Below are 19898 nucleotides of genomic sequence, written 5' to 3'. Positions count from 1 at the left end.
TCTTTTCCTTCTCCAAAGCTACTACAGAAATAAAAAATGGTAAAGACAATGTTGCAGGGAGATTTAGTGATGGATGGTTTGTTAATAATAACAGCAGTGAGCAGTTTTCTGTTTCCTAAAATGACACGTTATCTGTTTGTGAGAGAGTGCAATGAGCAGTCAATGTCCCTATGTGTTGCATACGACTTGTTTACCACTTCCGTGTGACTGAGAATGTTCTAGAACCGTACTGTGTCTGGGTGGAATTTTTAGAAGTTGGTTGAATAGGTAATAGGACACTGTAGAAGGTAATGGAACATTCTAGAAATTTGTAGTAAGTTCCAGACTCGTTATGTATGCTGATGTAATGGTCTATTTATAGACAGTGTGGGTATATATATGGGAGTTGTTCAGCACCAAGATCAGATCGGAGATCTCGTTGAATTGTATTGGAGTTTAAGTATCTAGTTATTGGAGTAGTGGAGTTTTACCGCGTTATTGTACTTGATGTTTGCAGAGTATAATAATACCAGTACCAGTTGAAACCTCATCTGTTGGCTCCATGTTCGTATTTTATCATCGCCGCCAGGGAAGTCTTTTTGTTACTGTTGCCATTTTGGTATTTGAACCATCACACCTGTACTATACCAATTACGGTAATATTACGTTGCGTGTGACACTATGCCCAAGGCAACATAGTCAATAAGAGTCAGAGCTGCTGAAGACCACATCAGTGAACAATAAACATAATCAAAAGTGCTATCTAATTTGGCCAAAATAAGTCCTATTTGAATGATCCACAATGCAATAAACATAGTAAACACAAATGGAATAATATACTGTGGAAATTGATTCAAGATTATATATGTATATTTACCCAGGTGACTTGTTTTACGTGCAAAAACATGTGAAATTGAAATGAATGTTTTGTGTGTGTAGCCAATGGAACTAATGTTAAAGAGCCAGGAGCATGTTTTCAGTTAAATCAAAGCATATACGGGACAGAATTTGATGAATCGAAAAACCCTTTTTCAACAAACAAGCCAGGCATGGCACAGTCCCGTGGTTAAGTTTTTAGACCATCAATGAGTTAAAGAAAAGTACATGTGTGTAAAATCTTGTTCCGGGCATTTCAAAATTCCAGATTGTTGTGCATTTTAATAATGGTAATAATGCCATCAGTTATATTTAATTGGACTAACATGTTACATATGTACCGATATATTTATGTCATGTTGAACAAATACAAAGGTTGAAGTGTTCCTCTATGTATGAATTAATGTGTACTGAAGTCCATTCTTCAAGAACACAAAAAAAAAATCGGCGCAAGTTGACCACTTTGAATCAAAATGTGAAAAAAAACATCCTTCATAAAAATCTGTAGAAGATTAATCAATGGTTGTTCAAACAAAGTCACTGTCTTTGCTAGTAAAAGTGATTATTGACCATGCATGATCTTGCAGTATTATGCAGTGCACATTACAAGAACCATTCTCATTTAATTTTTATTGTGTCTCAACAAATTCTCAAAATCACTTGATTCACGTTCAATTTCAAAGCACTATAGTAAATAAAGTCAACCTATTGTACCTAGTTTTTAAAAGTTCGCAAGATTATCTTTTATTGGTTGAATATTCTGGATATAAGAACCAATTAAAATGACCAACGTGCATCAGTATGTTTGATGGAACACTAAAATTACGATTATTCATCATTTAAATTCAGCGATTTGGTCAAAACCAATCTGATCAAAGAAACATGTGTATGTCAACAATTATACCCTGTCACTTTGCCAACCAACAAAACCGAGCAAGTCCAAGAAATGACGCCGGAGGTGAAAAAAACCCTAAAATTGCCGGCAGTCAGCCATTTTGAATCCAAAGGAAGCATGTTCATCCAGCATACCAAATTAAAAAAAAAAACATGGACATGTCCAAAAAATGAGATTGTGGTTTTACAACATTTTAATGATAGAATGAGTGCAATTTGGTAAAAAAAATACCCGATTTAAAAGCAACGCTGACGTTTGTATTTCAACTACTATTATGGTCTGTCTTTGAACCGAACGGTCAAAGTACGTTGCGAAACTGTCTAGATATGCAAAACGGTGAAACAAAATGCCCGCTAATTGAACTTTTTGAATAAAAAAATATATAAAACCGTCATAGCATGCTTGAAATAAGAGTGGAAAACGTCTTGTAAGTAGCATCACATTGATTCCCTGTGTTATATATTCACTAGCAATACAGTGGAGCAATACCATGCTATGGTCTGTCCCACTCAATGTATGAACTACATGTACATGTTATGGTAAAAATAAAGGTAAATTTAGTGGCAGTCATGATTCAAGCATTTTAGCATTAACTTGTTTATGCGAGGGTATACAACTTAGCAGTAGGGTGGAAATGCTTTATTTGGATTCAACAATTTCGCTCAGAATAATTTCAGCTTAGTACGAGGAAGAACAACTGTATTTACATCAAATTCTTGTTATAAAAGGATGTGTTCGCCAGGCAACGTGTGTTAAAATTTCATGAGTTGTAAACGTTGCATAAGCCCGATATCGAACATGATGCTGTGAGACTCAGACAACTAATAATTCATTGGTTGTCTGAGGGTGAGACGACCACTGCGCTTTAATATCATATAAGAACAACCTACAGAAACAATTCCTATTTTTCTGGGTAATGAATGTGTTCCTTGAGATTGATAGACTGCATCTCTAGCCTAGCATTTGTGCAGTGCTCCACACTAAAGGCCGCGCCATAATAGCTACGACACTACTAATATCATTGGCTGAAGACTTGATTGGTTGAATCACAGTCCCTCTATGATGGTTGAACGAAAATGTTGTCGATGCAAAATCTTTTGTGTGATGATTAAAATATATATGCACGAACTGTCAAAAGAACCATGAGAGTATTTAATTTCTCTAGACGATTATTAAGTATGATGTTGCATAAATATGAATGAGATATTACTAGCATTGTATCTAGGCATTAGTGAAGTGACGTATAGCAATGAAGTTGCACATGCATTCTTAGCGCGCTATATGTCACTTGTACTCTTAACTTCTGGTTCGAAACTTGACAAACACCATCGTATGTACACACTTTCTGAATCTCTTGTCCACAGTAAAGTGACAAATATTGAAGCGGGAGGATCGTCCTCTGTGCACGCGCGGGAATTGAGTCCTAATCAACGATAACAACGCATGCTTAAAACTCAAAGGCTCATGGGTATAAGCTTGTTTGTGTACAACGACACGCTATGGTCGTCTGTTGTGTGCACAGGTGGCGGCGACTCAGTTTTAAAGCGGGGGAGTCTTCACCTGCGCATACGTCAGATTGCCATAGCGTGTCGTTGTTTCGAAACAAGCAATTCCCACGCGTGCACAGGTGACGACCCTTCCGCTTTAATGCTGATTATCAACTGCCTTAATGGTAAACTGTAAATGCAGTTATGGTGTGAATATATTTACTCACAACCGACTGAGTAAAGACACGTTAACGAAAGGCCCGGGAATTATCAATATCAATGTCTTCAAAAAGAATGACCTTTAAAACAGCCGCTTAAATGTCAAATTTAACCCCAAATCAATACAGGTAAGTAGTATTAATATATATATACTGTATAAAGTAATGAGATATTGTACATGAAGTTAGTTAAACACTGTACTGTGCATAGTTAACATTGGGTCAGAACTGAATTGGCAACCTTCTCATTAATTGTATCACTAAAGCCCATTTAGTTAAACACATCTCATCGGTGGTGTCGCTGTTCAATGCGCTTGCACTGCAAATGAGTGCAGCGCATGTTTCCCCGTGTTCCACAAAACAACCGACTGCATTGCGTCACTCGAGTCCGTGTGCATATAATCTGTTTAATTGATTCAGTATTTGTTGGGTATTAATTAAGGTATTTCAGTCGCCACGCGTTTTAATTTCCGTTTATAAAGAATGCATTTGCTCCATGGTCATTTCTCGGCTTTTATGATGTTGATTCCTTTTATATCAATAATTCACGATTTACAAAGTTGTATCAAAACACAGAATGCTACGTAAATCGATAACCTTCGACAACGACTCGGTTCTCAGGTGTAATGAATATTCTAGAAGATTGAAAACGACAACTATATTGGTTGTGTAATCCCCTGTTATTCTTTTATTATAGCCCTGCCCCGTCTTTAGACACGTTAGATTAATATATTGTAGCTTTCATACGATTTTTCACCATCCTTGGGACAGAATATTTGAATTGTGTTTCAACCTAATGAATAATTTTTGATTTATTTAAATACCAGAATACTGCTTTACTAATGTTATAGAACAAAATAGAATAACGCCCTCTTGTGTAAAAGTGCATCTATGACGTAGCGATTTCGTTGACACCGACAATGTTGCTTGGTTGTGTCAGACCATGGTCAGACACACCTCACAAGAATCATATCGTGAATCCTAATGTTAAAGAAATAATTTTAACATCTTCTGCCACTCGGGCCTGCATTTCTTTTCGTTTCTCACGCTTGGTGTCAATTTTCTGTCCATTTACTACAAGGTACATAATTCGTTTCATTATTGTCTCGTCATAATTTAGAACATTATACTAGTACCAACACTTTCGAAAACTTTATTTTTTATTGGCGGATTACTTCAATCTAAGACTGCGTAAATAGTCTTCTTTACGTGCAATTTGCGTTAAGGAAGTGTTTCGTCGCATGAGGGCGTAAGTTATTTGAAAGGTCACAGTGTCTCATAAATTAGTGACTATTGAACTTGATGTACTCTAGTGCATCGTGTCCATATACCGACGGGTATGTTGAGTCAGCTCTAAAACCTCCCACTGAAATAGTACGTCGTAAGTTTCATGTTGCAAAGAAAATATTCTCTGTGTAAATAGGGGAAGTATAGATTATTCCAGTTTTATGGTTGTAATCGACAATCAAGATGTACTCAAGTGACCAACAAATCACAAATTTCGGTCATTCCAAACACTCCAGTCATAATGGATACGACATGGTACAGCATTTTATTAATACTAGTAGTAAACATTTGGAGTTGTTTTACCCCCATAGCAGCGGTGCATCAATTAAAAATATAACTCAACAAATAAAAGTCAACAACAAATAGTATATTTCAAATGTCTGGAATTACCATTTTCAGAGATCCTAAAATATTTTGTCTTTATTAGCATAAATTGCCAAATGGTTACATATGAGCTAAATATAGACTACGTTAGATTGCTAGTATGTTAGTCAACAATATAATTAACATTTCCGCGTACTATTTAAAATACCCAGAAAGCATTGTACTAAAGGTTGAAAAAATATTCAAAACATGTTCTCAAATTATAAAGAAACAACAAAAAACAAACACTTTACTACAAAAGCAATATTTGTTTATTGTGTAGTGTTCTTATGAGCGCATAGCCTAATGAGTTCAAGCAAAGACATGTCTTTGGTTTGAGAGTGTTTCTATAAAACCATAATAAGTAGTAAATACTCATACTCAAAAAAGGTAATGCCTACATTAGGTATATCCATTATGCGCTCAAATTATTTATCAAATAACATAAACTGATGGTAACTATGCGGTGTTCCACTCATTCTACTTCACCCCACTAACGCATATATGTACGACGCTAGACATATCTCATTACCATGTCAGATATATGCAAACGTCACATACCCTGGAAGACATCTTTCGTGCCAGTGTCGGGGAATACTTTTTGTTCATTGATCAGTACCTAAGCTGGGCGGGGAAGAATCGCGGGATCTCCAGGTAACTGACATTGTTTACGTTGACGACACTTTCAAACACAACCAATCAAAATTACTGCCAATATCTGATAGCAACGAATACTCGCGAGCATCGTTCCTGGACGCTGATGCATTGTGGTACAGCGGAACGTCATTGAGAATGGTAAATGACATAAACTAAAACAAAAATCGAATCGAGTCAACAACCCAAGAATATGCTGCACTATTGTGCCCTCTCATTCGGTAGTTAAAATATACGGAAAAATACTAATTGATAAAACGTCATGTGTTCTTGTGTTGTGTTTTCGATATCATAATAAAAAAATATACATTGTGCAGTACATCCCCAACAAAAGTGCTTCGCGGATAGAGGTGTATCTAATCGGATTCGAAACCCTGGGAACGAACGATACCATTGTTAGCGAATTTTGCTCAAAGCACAAATTTAATAGAATCCTAATTTAGCCAACAATCTCATTGTGAGAATATACTCCCTTTAAAACTATCGATATCATGAATTACAAAATAGCTAAATTAGTTAAAATAACGTACAAGCTAAAAAAAAAATACATGTTTTACAGTATGTTGACCAAGTGGACTGCACCCCAGCCCCCGCCTCCATTCAGGTCCTACATATACCCTGTGCTCATATAAGTGCACATGATACAGGCTACCATGATTGTTCAAGACCAATTACTAAGCATACAATGGAACATGTTAATAACAAACAAGTGAGATATAACAACGGACAATACACTCGTCTAACAAACTCGTCTGACGGAGTTTCAATGTTATACTTAATTGTGCAGTAGAGAATTCAAATACATCAACATGCTACAACAACCATTACTGATAAAAGGACTACACAATTTACTTTCTGAAATGATTTTCCTATTAAAATTCACCTTAAAGAAGAATTCAACTTCGAATTAATAACGTTCACTTGTGTAGATATGTCACTGAACTTTTAAAATTTAATTGCAGGAACAAAATAAAAACAAATGTATAACTATATTGAGTTACTTTATCTTTGTGTACATTTTTGTGGCGCTTTTCTGTTGCTATGACCACGGAACCAATCCAGCGGCCGAATTTCTGAAAACTTGAACGAAGCAGTTTTAGTGTCTGCTTGAATTATTAAGGGCTAACTTGGCTCCATCTCTTCTTGGTCTGGTAGTGAAACCATGCAAAATGCGGCGATAATTTAGTCTTTCCATTATTTCTGTGCATTGTTTTCTTTCTGTTTGCAAACTGAAGTGAACTGATGGAATTTGTGGTTCACTACATTGTTACCATGGTGTCACTCAAGCCACAGTTGTCGCACCCGCGTCGAATTCGATATATTTCCCATGCGTCCTATATGTACACTCAGCGTTCCAATACGTAATTCGGACACACTGCGCGACGTCTGTATTTGTGAATATATTCACGCACACTCCTTCCGAGTTGGACATTTAGTGTTATATTTACTTGTATTACACTGTGAGTAATGCCTTAAACTAGTTATCTGCCCACAACGTTGGAGAATATGAAAACAAATCGCCACTGTCGCCACTCTGCGTCTGTACGATATCCCGGGACCCACGCGATGTATACAACGCGTGTAAAATACATTGTTTGTTCGTTTCTATGAGATTTGAACGCGCGCGATACGACAACTGTGACGTTTTCAACGAATGAACTCCAGTTTTAGTCCTGCATGGCGCCAGTAGCGTGGAGGTTTCAAACTCAGCTGAGATATCAAGTATTCAAGTTCTTCGCCGCATTTGTCTTAGGTATTTGGCATCGCCGACATTTTCCTTTTACTGACAAGGGGTTATTGTTTGAGCAATAATAGAACCTCTTATTGCGACGGAGTCTTACGGGACAACGTAAGAGTACTCACAGGTGTAAATATTCGTGTACTGTCATGAATTTTAATGAGTTTCGGATAGATATGTGTCTCAATATACCTTTCGCTAATATCACCAGCGTGCGTCTGAAGTTTAGTGCCATTTTAAAAAGTATCTATGTTAAATTCTATACATTGAATTGTTTGTGTGTGTAGTTGTAAAAGACTTCTCCCATAAAAAAAAAAAACTTATATAGAACGAAATTGATGACGTGTGTTGTATATTTGAATGCAGTAAACGTCATATTTTCCCGCCAAAATGTTGGTACAAGACCTAAAAACACATTTGCATATTATAATTATATAATTATGTATTTTAACAATATATATATATATTTATTTTGGACCAGAATGATATAATTCCCCATTGTCCATATATTCTAAGTGCTTTTTTCTAGTATATGCGACTTTATTTGTGTAAAGGTGACACAAATTGATTCTAGTCAGCGCTCAAATGGTTTGACACATATTTCCAAAGTGTCCGATGATGATATGCGCTACTCTAGGGTGACGCGGAAACGTGATGCATTTCATTCGTATCGAGTGTTGCCGTATGCGTGACGTCATCAGTAGTTTCTTACGACCAAATACATGTCCAATATATATTTTTTTTAAATGCTTGAATTATTGCCAAATTAAATATCACCGAAAATACCAGCAGGCACTTCCCAAGTAGTATACACATAACAAAAGTCACAGAATAAATACCGGTGTTTGAACTCCTGTAACGACCCGCTGTGTGGATGGTAGAATACTATATGGTTCAACTTGCAACCACCAGCAACCTCCATACTTGAACAACATTTTAAAAATAAATACGGCGAAATAAATTAGTTTTGAAAAGCTGTCATTCGGGTTTGCATAGTTCATAGGTGAGATAATGTTTTGTTTGTATGAAGCGTTGCTGAACTACTCACTCTGGCTCTCTAACTTCAAGTTCCTGGTTTAATATGTGTCATGATTATCGGATCACTCTGGGTAAGTGATTACTTCCAAACTTAACACACGTCGCATTATTACTATTCGAAGTAAACTCCGTACACAGTAGCAAACGCGAAAATTGACCTATTCTTGAAAGTAGCGGTAGCAAAGTTGTCGACGTTATGATCCCAGAGACACCTCCCGGCGGCGATGACCTCTTGACCGTTTATCTTACCGATGGTTACGATGCACACGATTTTGAATCGTTTGACGTTAAGTCTTTTAACTCTATATTTTATCGTATCCGTGATCGACTTCGTCTTCTCCGCGATAACGTCCGCTTTGTATTCGCACTCCAGTAAGTCGTCGTTGAGTATTTGTTGAATGACGTTTTTTACAGTTTCCACAGGGAACCGTTTATCTGGCAGTAGCTTGTATGTGTTTTCAACGACCACTTTCGGCGCAGACACGTCGATGTTTCTTGACTGATGGTAAGTCGATGACGATATGCCGGTGTTATAACGTCGCGGCGACGACCAAGAGTAGTCCCGAGTGCGCGATATTAACCGTCCCAGTACCCGAATCACGCCGAGAGTAAGGCGACCACTTCGCTTGTACGCTCCATCGGTATCACGGTTCTCGCGCGGTGTAACTTCGTAGAGCGATTCGCTTTTGACGAGGCTGGAAGTCGAAGCGTTCTCATCGTCGGATTTGCTCCTTTTTTCCATGATGTGCCGAGTAGTATTATCGCAAAGGCAATGATGTATACTTTCCTTCCACGCGATACAATGGAGCTCTGTCAAATTCAGTCGACGTTGAGGTATGTGTCTCAATATTTGTGTTTCTATGAACACAAAGTATCGGGGATTTGTTCCTCGATCGCTGGTGGCAATAAAACCTAATTGGAGTCACTCATACATACAGGTAGCGCAATTGACGTCGTGTTCTCGCATCGCATACCAGTTCAATCAACGCTCGCATCGGTACTGAATGGTTTACGATCAACTCAGCGACTATATTATTTTCAACGTGGATTTTTATCGCCTCCTCATTCGACAGCTCGTAACTGACCTTCAAGTTGGTCGCAGTCTTTTATTAACTTGTACGAACCTTTTAAAGAAAAGGGGAACACATGTTTCTTGTCAAACTTATTGCGGGTCGGTGTACCTATTAAGCTCTATTCAACACGCTTGTTCAAGCACGTTCACAGCAATGAACTTGCTTTACAATGTATCATTTGACATTCTAGTCCAACAACACAGCAACTCCCACAAACAATGTCATTTAATATACTGCTCCATTTTGTACTTTTTCGCCCATTGCAAGAACCATTCCTTGGCTGCTAGGAGTCGAAGCAGATACCAGTGTACGCAAACAATCGACGATCGGAGCAACTGCGAACACAAACAAAATAAATATATGTTGGTGTGCAAAAACGCGAGCGCACCAAAATGGGATTTAATAATGGCACGCCATGTCTGGCAAGATGTTAGCGAGTTAAGTCAATGGATAATATGTTGTTTTTATAAACACGTACAGGCTGTTGATAGAAACTCTGACGTGTTACTCTATATATTTTGTCGATTGGAACATCACACACATAATATTGAATTCAATTCATATAAAACCGTTGAAGGAAAGACAGATATTTTTGTCTTTAAAACGTACATCTCATGCCGTAAAGTAATCACAAAAGTATTGACATCCGAACCCACAACGTGGTTAGAATAGCCCCTGCACGCAGCGCGGAATACAATCACAGTTTTATATGTGTCGTGGCGGCTGTGATGTGTAATACCTACCTACCTGGATAGTTCTCATATAAACGCGACGACGAGGGAGGAGTATAACGTGGCAACATGTGACGGTCTGTCGAGTTATCATAAACTAACACGACCGTGGGGTTAAATACAAATCCAGTTACAAACAACGCCCCCGAAGTAGATGATGATAGTCTGGCAGCCGAGTTGACACAAATCGTAAATTATTGCCACTCGAATCGTCAATGAAATAACAGATCACCCGGCCGCTTCTAAACTGGTGTCAATTCCGCCATGAAGAGGAAAAATCGAACTACAGTTGTAGCACCTGTAAGAAGTAGGAGTGCGTAACTATGGCAACCAGTGAGATAATCCTCTACCCATGCAACGCGCTCACACAACACAGGGCCTATATATAATTAAACCTGCCTCGATTTGACGAAGACAGACGTGATTCCATATGTTTTTAGTTATAATAATTCGAATTGTACGGACCAGGGCTGCACCATAACCTAAACAGTACAGAATGACAGAACAACTGGCGCGTGATTTTCTGAAAGCGTAAACTGTTTTTGTCTAAACACGAACGCGCACAGGTGGACATGGCATATCAGTCACGTTGGCAGTTTATTGTTGTGAAACACATTATTGCGTGGCAGTGAAATCAGTTATGGATTTCATTAGAATCTGTATATTACTGGTTCCCATGTTCTGGAAAATATCGGATGCCCTACCAATAAAACGGCAATTGTTATCAAAGGTAAGTTACGGTTATATCCACTGCTCGACCTAACGTTACTATAAAGTCTGCAGTGTATACACTGTATCATCAGCTTTGTGCACATATCGTGTCGTAAATTTGTCAGATTTGTATCAAATGACGCGGGGATTGCGCGACTTACTAATTCTGTTGGGTTACTATAGCAACATACATGTGTCATTATATGAGCTGCAAAACGGATTATTAAAATCTTGGATAGCACAGCATAATATTAAATCTAACGAATATTGCATGATCTGCATCGCGCGTAATCAACATCATGATACCGCCTGATACGATGTTTACAAAAAGACCATTAGGCGAGGCGACATCCCGAGTCGCATAACCATAAAAGTATTCCAACATTTCATTTAGAAACGTCAAATGTTTTATATATGGAATCAGTATTCTTTCCACTACATCCACTGAACAGTGTTTGTTTGAGGGGCAAAACGCAGTCACACCATAGACCCTCTAAAAGAGTCGCATCTACTTTTACGAAGGGAATTTACGAATGTTCGCAACACGTCTATAACACATTCTCAAATGATAAATATCTTTTTTTCCCCAAAGAGTGATGAGTTTGTCGGTCGCTGTAAGTATACTTTGATAAAAGATTGCCGCGATGGCGTCTCTCCAGAGTTTGATGTCACTGCCGAGATGCACGAGGATGGACTGACCGAGGACGGTTTTCCATCGATTAATATCATTGGAGTGGAAGTACTGGTGCATGGTGAGCGTCATATAAAACTGGATGCTGCTGGCACAGTGACGGTATGTTGATTATCTGAGTTAAAAAGTTACATTAGAATTACGATATTTATGAACGTACACTTTTTCTGAGCCTCGAATAAGATTTTTAAAACAACCGTAATTCTGGTTTGTGTATTCTGTGGCTGCAGCTTAAGTCGCGTCGCGCCGCGTCCTGTTCGACATGAGACTCATAGTGACGTACACAACGCGTGTAAATACAATGTTTGTTTACATGAAACACGCGCTGCGCGACGACTAAGCTTTAATGGGGTATATTAGGTGCTTGAAAGGTATCGAAGGAGTCACAGGCGGTAATTAGTACAAGTCGCGCCCAGGTCAAACCTCAGTCTTGTGATCTCCATCATAAGAGCGCATTGGATTTTGGGAAAATCAATGTTTATCAACACGCATAGACACGCATTTTGCAATGTATATTCTCCGTTGTGTACTTGTGTATAGAATTCTGTTATCATGTATGACTATCATGCATGACTGTTGGTCTGGGGGTGTCCGAAATACAGCTCCGGATGCACGGACGCCCGAACATGCGCCGTCTAAGAATTCTGTTGTTTCTTATAAAACGAGAAATAAGAGTAAGTTGGTGTGTGACGTAGAATATAACAGCAGAGTGAAAACGAGGACTTGTGGTTTAGTCATGGAAGTCCTCGTTTCATGCTTCGTCAGAACTGAGGATTAAAATATAGATACTATTGAGTAATTGTGTTTGACATTCTATGCTTGTATACCAGCAATGTAATTAAGAGAGTTTATCACCACACGTATTAAATCACGACATGTATTTCAAAAACAATATATGTATGTACCTACATACATATGTCATAAAAAATAACATTCCCAAAAACATAAAACAGCAAACAAATGATATTGAATATTGTAACACTGCCGCCAGAGCCAGATATTTGCATTTGAACTTTTGGACTTTGGTCGTATACCCTATTATACACGCGTTGTTATGCATCGCATGGGACCCATATCGATCACTACGCGCTTTACCATATTTGTATATTTGTTACAGGTCGACGGAAAAGTTATCACAAACTTTCCATACATCGTTGATGACACGGACGGGGACGGGGAGTTAGCCGAGTTGACACAAAAAGACGGTATAACGAGTATAACGCTAAAGAGAGTTAAATCTGGATTGACTTGGAACCACGTGCTTCATGTGTTTGGAACTAGTCTCACTGGAGGAGAGTTTAAAGAACATGTCTGTGGCCTGTATGGTGTGTTTTATGGGGGCGAAAAAGAGGCAATTTTGGCATCGGATCCAGATTATTATAAATCCTGGGAAATACCTGGAAGGTAAAACATGTCCAGTTGTGTATGTGACGTCAATGCATATTCATTACATATCATAATCACTTGTTCCATTGCATCACTGTTGATTTCCATTGTTTCCATTGGGGTGTGTGATACCGGCGCTATTCACCCTATTACATGAATGGTGATACCCATTCATCCCATTGTACAAGTAATAATACCAACTTATCCTATTAGGTGATACCAAAGCTGCAGCATATTTTACAGCAGACATTATTTACCCTTTATTTTAGTGCTATCGCTAATCATGTAAAGGTGATTAGTGACACTGACACATCCGGTCACATGGTTTGACTACCCATTTGGAGCTGATACCCATTAACCATAATAGGTGTTCAGTTATAACCACTTATCCCATTGCATGGGTTGACTACCCATTTTGAGCTGATACCCATTAACCATAATAGGAGTTCAGTTATAACTAATTATCCCATTGCATGGTTTGACTACCCATTTGTAACTGATACCCACTAACCATATTAGGAGTTCAGTTATAACTAATTATCCCATTGTATAGTTTGACTACCCATTTGTAGCTGATACCCACTAACCATATTAGGAGTTCAGTTATAACTAATTATCCCATTGCATGGTTTGACTACCCATTTGTAACTGATACCCACTAACCATAATAAGAGTTCAGTTATAACTAATTATCCCATTGCATGGTTTGACTACCCATTTGTAACTGATACCCACTAACCATATTAGGAGTTCAGTTATAACTAATTATCCCATTGCATGGTTTGACTACCCATTTGTAACTGATACCCACTAACCATATTAGGAGTTCAGTTATAACTAATTATCCCATTGCATGGTTTGACTACCCATTTGTAACTGATACCCACTAACCATATTAGGAGTTCAGTTATAACTAATTATCCCATTGCATGGTTTGACTACCCATTTGTAACTGATACCCACTAACCATAATAGATGATCAGTTATAACCAATTATCCCATTGCATGGGTTGACTACCAATTTGGAGCTGATACCCACTAACCATAATAGATGATCAGTTATAACCAATTATCCCATTGCATGGGTTGACTACCCATTTTGAGCTGATACCCACTAACCATAATAGGTGTTCAGTTATAACCAATTATCCCATTGCATGGGTTGACTACAAATTTTGAGCTGATACCCACTTACCATAATAGGTGTTCAGTTATAACCAATTATCCCATTGCATGGTTTGACTACCAATTTGGAGCTGATACCCACTAACCATAATAGGTGTTCAGTTATAACCAATTATCCCATTGCATGGGTTGACTACCCATTTTGAGCTGATACCCACTAACCATAATAGGTGTTCAGTTATAACCACTTATCCCATTGCATGGGTTGACTACCAATTTGGAGCTGATACCCACTAACCATAATAGATGATCAGTTATAACCAATTATCCCATTGCATGGGTTGACTACCCATTTTGAGCTGATACCCACTAACCATAATAGGTGTTCAGTTATAACCACTTATCCCATTGCATGGGTTGACTACCAATTTGGAGCTGATACCCACTAACCATAATAGGTGTTCAGTTATAACCAATTATCCCATTGCATGGGTTGACTACCAATTTGGAGCTGATACCCACTAACCATAATAGATGATCAGTTATAACCAATTATCCCATTGCATGGGTTGACTACCAATTCGGAGCTGATACCCACTAACCATAATAGATGACCAGTTATAACCAATTATCCCATTGCATGGGTTGACTACCAATTTGGAGCTGATACCCACTAACCATAATAGATGATCAGTTATAACCAATTATCCCATTGCATGGGTTGACTACCCATTTTGAGCTGATACCCACTAACCATATTAGGAGTTCAGTTATAACTAATTATCCCATTGCATGGTTTGACTACCCATTTGTAACTGATACCCACTAACCATAATAGATGATCAGTTATAACCAATTATCCCATTGCATGGGTTGACTACCAATTTGGAGCTGATACCCACTAACCATAACAGGTGTTCAGTTATAACCAATTATCCCATTGCATGGGTTGACTACCAATTTTGAGCTGATACCCACTAACCATAATAGGTGTTCAGTTATAACCAATTATCCCATTGCATGGGTTGACTACCCATTTTGAGCTGATACCCACTAACCATATTAGGAGTTCAGTTATAACTAATTATCCCATTGCATGGTTTGACTACCCATTTGTAACTGATACCCACTAACCATAATAGATGATCAGTTATAACCAATTATCCCATTGCATGGGTTGACTACCCATTTTGAGCTGATACCCACTAACCATAATAGGTGTTCAGTTATAACCAATTATCCCATTGCATGGGTTGACTACCAATTTTGAGCTGATACCCACTAACCATAATAGGTGTTCAGTTATAACCAATTATCCCATTGCATGGTTTGACTACCAATTTGGAGCTGATACCCACTAACCATAATAGGTGTTCAGTTATAACCAATTATCCCATTGCATGGGTTGACTACCCATTTTGAGCTGATACCCACTAACCATAATAGGTGTTCAGTTATAACCACTTATCCCATTGCATGGGTTGACTACCAATTTGGAGCTGATACCCACTAACCGTAATAGATGACCAGTTATAACCAATTATCCCATTGCATGGGTTGACTACCAATTTGGAGCTGATACCCACTAACCATAATAGATGACCAGTTATAACCAATTATCCCATTGCATGGGTTGACTACCCATTTTGAGCTGATACCCACTAACCATAATAGGTGTTCAGTTATAACCACTTATTCCATTGCATGGGTTGACTACCAATTTGGAGCTGATACCCACTAACCATAATAGATGATCAGTTATAACCAATTATCCCATTGCATGGGTTGACTACCAATTTGGAGCTGATACCCACTAACCATAATAGGTGTTCAGTTATAACCAATTATCCCATTGCATGGGTTGACTACCAATTTGGAGCTGATACCCACTAACCATAATAGGTGTTCAGTTATAACCACTTATCCCATTGCATGGGTTGACTACCAATTTGGAGCTGATACCCACTAACCATAATAGATGATCAGTTATAACCAATTATCCCATTGCATGGGTTGACTACCCATTTTGAGCTGATACCCACTAACCATAATAGGTGTTCAGTTATAACCAATTATCCCATTGCATGGTTTGACTACCAATTTGGAGCTGATACCCACTAACCATAATAGGTGTTCAGTTATAACCACTTATCCCATTGCATGGGTTGACTACCAATTTGGAGCTGATACCCACTAACCATAATAGATGATCAGTTATAGCCAATTATCCCATTGCATGGGTTGACTTCCAATTTGGAGCTGATACCCACTAACCATAATAGATGACCAGTTATAACCAATTATCCCATTGCATGGGTTGACTACCAATTTGGAGCTGATACCCACTAACCATAATAGATGATCAGTTATAACCAATTATCCCATTGCATGGGTTGACTACCCATTTTGAGCTGATACCCACTAACCATAATAGGTGTTCAGTTATAACCACTTATCCCATTGCATGGGTTGACTACCAATTTGGAGCTGATACCCACTAACCATAATAGATGATCAGTTATAACCAATTATCCCATTCCATGGGTTGACTACCAATTTGGAGCTGATACCCACTAACCATAATAGATGACCAGTTATAACCAATTATCCCATTGCATGGGTTGACTACCAATTTGGAGCTGATACCCACTAACCATAATAGATGTTCAGTTATAACCAATTATCCCATTGCATGGGTTGACTACCAATTTGGAGCTGATACCCACTAACCATAATAGATGACCAGTTATAACCAATTATCCCATTGCATGGGTTGACTACCAATTTGGAGCTGATACCCACTAACCATAATAGGTGTTCAGTTATAACCACTTATCCCATTGCATGGGTTGACTACCAATTTGGAGCTGATACCCACTAACCATAATAGATGATCAGTTATAACCAATTATCCCATTGCATGGGTTAACTACCCATTTCGAGCTGATACCCACCAACCATAATAGGTGTTCAGTTATAACCACTTATCCCATTGCATGGTTTGACTACCAATTTGGAGCTGATACCCACTAACCATAATAGGTGTTCAGTTATAACCACTTATCCCATTGCATGGGTTGACTACCAATTTGGAGCTGATACCCACTAACCATAATAGATGATCAGTTATAACCAATTATCCCATTGCATGGGTTGACTACCCATTTTGAGCTGATACCCACTAACCATAATAGGTGTTCAGTTATAACCACTTATCCCATTGCATGGGTTGACTACCAATTTGGAGCTGATACCCACCAACCATAATAGGTGTTCAGTTATAACCACTTATCCCATTGCATGGTTTGACTACCAATTTGGAGCTGATACCCACTAACCATAATAGGTGTTCAGTTATAACCACTTATCCCATTGCATGGTTTGACTACCAATTTGGAGCTGATACCCACTAACCATAATATGTGTTCAGTTATAACCAATTATCCCATTGCATGGTTTGACTACCCATTTTGAGCTGATACCCACTAACCATAATAGGTGTTCAGTTATAACCAATTATCCCATTGCATGGGTTGACTACCCATTTTGAGCTGATACCCACTAACCATAATAGGTGTTCAGTTATAACCAATTATCCCATTGAATGGTTTGACTACCCATCTGTGGCTGCTGATACCCAGATGTCATCTGGTGGGTTGTTGCTACAACAATTTTTGACATCTCTTTCTTTGCTTACAGCTGTATTCCTGACTAAATGAAAGCACCCAGCGAAAATAAACCCTCACTTTTGTTAGCTTGTCTGAAACACAAACAGCAGGAAAACAATGATGTTCAAGTGAAAAATTTATCCAACAAAGAACTACGGGAATGTAATTTTGTCTTTATTCCAATGCTGCCTAGTAATGTCACATTCTTCTCTGTTATTACAATTATAAAAGTAAAGTGGTGGTGGAATAGATGTATTTTAGTTAATATATGAATATAATAAAGAGAGTTTTTCAACTCATGGCTAGTTCGGGGTTTTGATATGGAAACTTGTCTGCTGAAATGAAAGAATGGGTAGAAATAATATGGAACTTATCTCATGGAATAAAACAATCGGCAGGAATGAACATGAAACCTGTCTTATGATATGAAACAATAGGTGGGATTGAACACGGAACCTCTCATGAAATGAAACAATAGGTAGTAATTAACATGGAAACTATCTTATGATATGAAACAATAGGTGGGATTGAACACGGAACCTCTCATGAAATGAAACAATGGGTAGTAATGAACATGGAACCTATCTTATGAAATGAAACAATAGGTAGGAATGAACATGAAACTATCTTATGATATGAAACAATAGGTGGGATTGAACACGGAACCTCTCTTATGAAATGAAACAATACGTAGGAATGAACATGAAACTATCTTATGATATGAAACAATAGATGGGATTGAACACGGAATCTCTCTTATGAAATGAAACAATACGTAGGAATGAACATGGAACGTATCTTATGAAATGAAACAATAGGTAGGAATGAACATGGAATTTATCTTAGGATATGAAACAATAGGTAGGAATGAACATGGAACCTATCTTATGAAATGAAACAATAGGTAAGAATGAACATGCAACCTATCTTATGAAATGAAACAATAGGTAGGAATGAACATGGAACTCATCTTATGATATGAAACAATAGGTAGGAATGAACATGGAACCTATGTTATGAAATGAAACAATAGGTAAGAATGAACATGGAACTTATCTTATGAAATGAAACAATAGGTAGGAATGAACATGCTACCTATGTTATGAAATGAAACAATAGGTAAGAATGAACATGGAACCTATGTTATGAAATGAAACAATAGGTAGGAATGAACATGCAACCTATCTTATGAAATGAAACAATAGGTAGGAATGAACATGCTACCTATGTTATGAAATTAAACAATAGGTAAGAATGAACATGGAACTTATCTTATGAAATGAAACAATAGGTAGGAATGAACATGCTACCTAAGTTATGAAATGAAACAATAGGTAAGAATGAACATGGAACTTATCTTATGAAATGAAACAATAGGTAGGAATGAACATGGAACTCATCTTATGATATGAAACAATAGGTAGGAATGAACATGGAACCTATCTTATGAAATGAAACAATAGGTAAGTATGAACATGGAACCTATCTTATGAAATGAAACAATAGGTAGGAATGAACATGGAACTCGTCTTATGATATGAAACAATAGGTAGGAATGAACATGCTACCTATGTTATGAAATGAAACAATAGGTAAGAATGAACATGGAACTTATCTTATGAAATGAAACAATAGGTAAGAATGAACATGCTACCTATGTTATGAAATGAAACAATAGGTAAGAATGAACATGGAACTTATCTTATGAAATGAAACAATAGGTAAGAATGAACATGCTACCTATGTTATGAAATGAAACAATAGGTAAGAATGAACATGCTACCTATGTTATGAAATGAAACAATAGGTAAGAATGAACATGGAACTTATCTTATGAAATGAAACAATAGGTAGGAATGAACATGGAACCTATCTTATGAAATGAAACAATAGGTAAGAATGAACATGGAACCTATCTTATGAAATGAAACAATAGGTAGGAATGAACATGGAACTCATCTTATGATATGAAACAATA

At 37.7% G+C, this 19898-nt stretch overlaps 1 protein-coding gene across 1 annotated transcript; it reads left to right on the top strand.

The window, feature by feature from the left end:
• The first annotated feature begins 10863 nt into the window (after nt 1-10863).
• On the top strand, nt 10864-18056 carry LOC100368872 (uncharacterized). Its single transcript, XM_085503751.1, has 4 exons — nt 10864-11069; nt 11643-11843; nt 12859-13145; nt 17952-18056. Exons 1-4 carry the CDS (start codon nt 10980-10982, stop codon nt 17965-17967), a joined length of 594 nt encoding a protein of 197 aa, XP_085359877.1. The 5' UTR covers nt 10864-10979; the 3' UTR covers nt 17968-18056.
• Nucleotides 18057-19898: the final 1842 nt, after the last annotated feature.

The sequence above is a fragment of the Saccoglossus kowalevskii genome, chromosome 9 (genome assembly GCF_978046115.1).
Source record: "Saccoglossus kowalevskii chromosome 9, keSacKowa6.1, whole genome shotgun sequence".
Classification (NCBI taxonomy): Eukaryota; Metazoa; Hemichordata; class Enteropneusta; family Harrimaniidae; genus Saccoglossus; species Saccoglossus kowalevskii.
The sequence above is the reverse complement of the archived record's forward strand: the minus strand, read 5'-3'. Positions and strand labels throughout refer to the sequence as shown.

What these genes read in the sequence shown, in the direction of transcription:
- LOC100368872 (XM_085503751.1), top strand. Translation starts at nt 10,980, where the DNA reads ATGGATTTCATTAGAATCTGTATATTACTGGTTCCCATGTTCTGGAAA. An exon ending in AACGGCAATTGTTATCAAAG is followed by an intron (nt 11,070 to 11,642) that starts GTAAGTTACGGT and finishes TTTTCCCCAAAG; the next exon opens with AGTGATGAGTTTGTCGGTCG. An exon ending in ATGCTGCTGGCACAGTGACG is followed by an intron (nt 11,844 to 12,858) that starts GTATGTTGATTA and finishes TATTTGTTACAG; the next exon opens with GTCGACGGAAAAGTTATCAC.